Raw genomic sequence first — 4,849 nt, 5'->3', positions numbered from 1 at the left:
TCAGTTGATGAGATATATTCCAGATCCTTCACATGTGATTCAAATGGATAATATACAAGTGAGAGATAACCTGCTTATTGAAGCGTCACCAGTGCGAATAGAAGGACGGGAAGTGAAGATATTGCGAGGTAAAGAGATTGCCTTAGTGAAGGTGATGTGGGATGGACTAGCAAGTGAAAGTATGACATGGCAGCAAGAGGACCAGATGAGAGAGTCTTGTTCGTTCTTGTTTTCGTTAGGTCATTTTTTAGGGCAAAAATTCTTTAAGTGGGAGAGAGTTGTAAAACCCTGATAATTAGATTTAATTATTTAATCTATTATTTGATGTTTTGACGTGATTATATGAGTCAATATGAATTATCTATGAGATTATGTGACGTATGATGCTTATGTCGATATGGGCGAGGGATAGTGAAATTTAGATGTATGTTAGAATAATAACATAATATAGTTTTAATTAGCATTATTAAATTAATTAAAATAAAGTAAGATGATAATATGAGGTGAAGTTAGTGAGGGCCTATTTGGAAGTTCATAATAGGGGTCTTAAGGCTAACTAAGTAAATATAAGAAAGGAAAAGAATTTTTATTTGTCGTAGAATTGTGGAGAAACGTGAAAGGAAGAGAGAGAGCTAGAACAAGAAGACGAGAAGAGAACAACCGTAAAATTTGGGAGTTATCCTAATTATTATGTTTGCCCTAAGGGATTGATAATTGTAGGTTTAGTTTGTGTTTGATAATTTTATGATGAATTGGTTGATCTTGATAAACTATGATAATGATTATTTGGATTATGTTTTTTGTATGTTATGTTATGTTGTTAACTGGTGAGTTGGTGAAAGAATACCTGAACTAGAGTCAAATCTACCATGTTCATGGACTTGAAGGTCTAGGGTTTAATGAGGATACATGAAGTTGTGTTGAACCTTTGGAGTTTGATATTTAAAATGACTAATCCATGTTAGAACTAGTTTAATAGGTATTAAATCGCAGGAAAATAATTATTAAAATCAGTTTTGGGCAAAAATTTGGGACTGGATTGATGCAGGTCGCGCAGGATTTTCTACTGAAATCGCAGACTCCTCTTAGCGCGGTGGAGCCCGCTTAGCGCACTTTTGAGAATAAAAGAAAGCTCAAGTCAACAGATATCGCGCTTAGTGCGATAGGGAGCCCACTTAGCGCGGTATATTGAGACGAAATTTATGATTTTTGAAAAATGATTTCAGATTATGAAAGCTTATGATTTATAACAATTTCTAAGTAATTTTCCATAATTTAAGAAACACGTTTGGATGGGTTTAGAGGGCCATTTGTATGGAACTTGATAATGTGATTACATGTATTTTATGTACTTGTTGTAATCCTATGATGTTGTGATGATTGAATAACATGGCAATTGTGAAGTATTTGTTGTGTTGATCGAGATGTTTGCGATGTTTGTATAAATGTGATGTTTGTGTGACTTGATGAATACATGAATGACGATGCCATTTTGACTAGCTGTGGTCATTGATTGTTGTGAAGTCGTGCATCATACATTCATAGCATATTGTTAGGACGATTGTCCGGTGATGTTTGCAGGACAATTGGTCCAGTGATGGTCTCATTATTTGCAGGACAAAGTAATATCTCTATTAATAAATCCAAGAAATAAAGTGACTGGCGTTGAAAATAAAATTGAAGTTAAGAGAGAAGTCGAATATGAATGGGAAGTCACTTAAGAATGTGAATGAGTCACCATTGTTACCGTTTAGTGAGTTATTGTGAATTCTATTGTCATGGTTGAGGAAGGATGGGATAGAGAAGTTGAGGAATGTGTGTGTCACTGAGAAGCATCTCATGTAGAGAATGTGTAAAGAAAAACTGGGGATTTTGAGTCATCATGAACCAAGTGTCATTGAATCAACAAAAATTCAAAAACCTAATGTCTTTGAGTTGAAATAGCTTCCTCCACAATTAAAGTATGTCTTTTTGGGAGAACAATAGATGAAATCAGCTATCACTAGTAGTTCTCTAACTAGTTTAGAGGAATAGAAACTCATGAGAATGTAGAGAGAGGGAGTAAAGAGAAACTTGGATTGAGCATATCTGATTTGAAGGGGATAAGTACAACCTATTGCATGCATATGATGAACTTTGAGGAAGAATTCAAATCAGTCGTCCAACCATAATGACGACTCAATCCTATGATTAAATAGGTGCTTAATTTGCTTTAGAATGGGATGATTTATCCAATTTTTTACAGTACATGTGGTCCCTAATAACGGAGGAATGACAATAGTATAAAATAATAAGAATGAGTTGATAATGACTCGTACAGTTACAAGTCAAATGATGTATATAGATTACACGAGGTTGAACCAAGCGATGAAGAAAGATCATTTTCCTCTGCCACTCATGGACTAGATGTTGAAGAGGTTGGCAGGGAAGTCCTGTTACTATTTCTTTGACGAGAATTCTAGTTAGAATCAGATTGTTATTGAACCAGCAGATCTAGAGAAAAGTGATTTTACATGCTCATTTGGAATATTTTCTTATTGAGAGATGTCTTTTGGTTTATGTAATTCTCCAAACTACATTTCAAATGTATATGCTCTCTATCTTTTCTGTCATGGTTGAAATTCATAGATTGTTTTTGTCTTTGGTAAAACATTTGATATTTGTCTTGATCATTATTTTGAAAGATGCATTGAAATCAATAGTTTTAAATTGGAAAAGTATCTAATGGAAGAAATTGTCATCAATAGTTTTAAATTGGAAAAATATATAATGGAAGAAATTGTCTTGGGACATAAAATCTCTTCAAAAGACATTCAGCTGGATCAAACAAAAATTAAAGTGATAGAAAACTTGCCACCTCCTACAAATGTGAAAGGATTGATAAGTTTCTTAGGTCACACCAATTTTTACCAACTTCATAAAAGACTTTGAGATTTAGGCAATATCAAGAAAAATAATATTTTGTTCGATAATGAAAGTTCCTTTTCTATAATTTGAAATTTTTATGTGTGATGCTGAGATTTAGGCAATACTAATTTGAAATTTTTATGCGTGATGCTAGTGATTAGACAATATTGATGCTAGTGATAAGGCAATATGAGCGTGTATGGCCAATTGTACAGACGTAAATATCATTCCGATGAGGTCACATGGTGTTGTGTGCTGCAGAGTAAGCAACTGTAGACGACACCACTTAGGGTTTTGGGGCCAAAAAGTGTACAAAATTTTTCTTAAAAGGCATTTGTCTATACAAAGTCGTGTGACTATAGACTAGCAGCTAGTTAATCAAAAGAGTGACTCCGAGATGGGTTTATCCCAATCCCAATTATATCTATTGTAAATCGGTACCAATTGCCATTTGGCCCTTTCAATGTTGCATAGCCCTACACTACCACATAGTAATTTGTAATGACTTATTATAAACTGGGGACAATACAAGTCAAAGATCATAATATCAGCCCAAAGTCACTGTCTTCATTGACATTAGAAACACCAACAACCATCTCATAAACTAAACTACCACTACATAAATTTTACAAAGCAATTACATTAACAACACAACACATAACAGTAACAATAAACTAATATAAAACCACACCCACTTCTAGTTCTACACATCATCACTACTCCATCTTCAACATTCCCCCTTCCATCTATGACACACTCACTTGTGTCATCTGAGGCTTCACCTTAGGAGGCCTACCCCTTGGTCTCCCACTCGAAGTAGGAACAGCAGCAACACATGGAACAACAACATCAACATTCACAGCAGCAACACTGACAGGACTTGCTGTTTCCACACTAGCATCCTCAGTTCTTGCAATCTTCTTCGGCCTACCCCTTGGCCTACCACTTCCAGAAGTCTTGGGGGTCTTTGGGGGTGCATTAGGGTCCTTAGGTGGACGACCCCTTGGCCTTGGAGGAGACACAACAGCTGAAGGTGGTGGGGCCAATGGATCCTTCGCCTTTGGAGGCCTACCACGTCCTCTCTTTGGTGGAGCACTTGGATCCGGCCTTGAGTAGTTGTTCTTGGCAAAAACAAGCTCACCGTTGTCTTTCATCTGGTTCAGATGATACGCAAGAACAACTGCATGGCCTTCTGGTAGCTCACCGTAAATTGATTCTATGTGGTTTGATATTGCTGATTTGTTTGATCCATTTGGTTCATTCAGTTCATCAAGAGCCTTCAGTATCAACTACAACAAAATCACATGTAATAAAAACAAATCAATTTTTTCATACCATGTTGCGAAAATCATGCAAGGATCAAAGAACCCATAAATTTTTCAAAACCCCAAAACAAAAACTAGCTCAAATTTACATTTTGGTGAGAAAAATAAAACAACCCAAGTAAGTAAAAATGGTTAGAACAAATAGATCAATAAAAAAAATTTCAACTTTACTAAGAAAATAGTACCAAAAAATAAAAAATAGGAAAATTTGATTTTGGGGTTAGTATTTACCTCAGGGTAAGGAGGAAGTGACTGAGGCTTATTAACCTCCTTTGTTGCCATTGAAGCTGCAAAAGAGTGAGGAAAAAAGCTTAAAAATTGAGCTAAAAATTGCTGAGAGAGGTTGAAATTTTGTGATGAGAAATGAGATTGTGAGTGATTGATGCAAGGACTAAGATTGAATTTAAAGGGAGATAAATGTATTAAAAGATTGGAAAGAAATTAAATATATTAAAAAAAGTTTCTTCCTCTTTTTCCCAAGCTATATCTTGTGTTTGTCTGAACAAGAGAATGGACGGCTAGGAATCAATAGAATGATGATGATCTAAGGGTTGATATTATATTATGGAGTATTTCACATGGATTGATGACATGGCAAAAATGTGTTAGTTCACAGA

The 4,849-nt window shown here is 35.2% G+C and overlaps 1 protein-coding gene across 1 annotated transcript; it reads right to left on the bottom strand.

The window, feature by feature from the left end:
- Positions 1–3,454: 3,454 nt before the first annotated feature.
- On the bottom strand, positions 3,455–4,647 carry LOC131639628 (HMG-Y-related protein A-like). Its single transcript, XM_058910115.1, has 2 exons — positions 4,464–4,647; positions 3,455–4,196 (listed from the first exon to the last, which is right to left on the bottom strand). The coding sequence occupies exons 1-2, from the start codon at positions 4,512–4,514 to the stop codon at positions 3,654–3,656; spliced, it is 594 nt and encodes a 197-aa protein (XP_058766098.1). The 5' UTR covers positions 4,515–4,647; the 3' UTR covers positions 3,455–3,653.
- Positions 4,648–4,849: the final 202 nt, after the last annotated feature.

This window comes from Vicia villosa, unplaced genomic scaffold (genome assembly GCF_029867415.1).
Source record: "Vicia villosa cultivar HV-30 ecotype Madison, WI unplaced genomic scaffold, Vvil1.0 ctg.002711F_1_1, whole genome shotgun sequence".
In the NCBI taxonomy this organism is placed as follows: Eukaryota; Viridiplantae; Streptophyta; class Magnoliopsida; order Fabales; family Fabaceae; genus Vicia; species Vicia villosa.
This window is presented reverse-complemented; position numbering and strand designations above follow the sequence as displayed.

What these genes read in the sequence shown, in the direction of transcription:
- LOC131639628 (XM_058910115.1), bottom strand. Translation starts at nt 4,514, where the DNA reads ATGGCAACAAAGGAGGTTAATAAGCCTCAGTCACTTCCTCCTTACCCT. An exon ending in CACTTCCTCCTTACCCTGAG is followed by an intron (nt 4,197 to 4,463) that starts GTAAATACTAAC and finishes ATTTTGTTGTAG; the next exon opens with TTGATACTGAAGGCTCTTGA.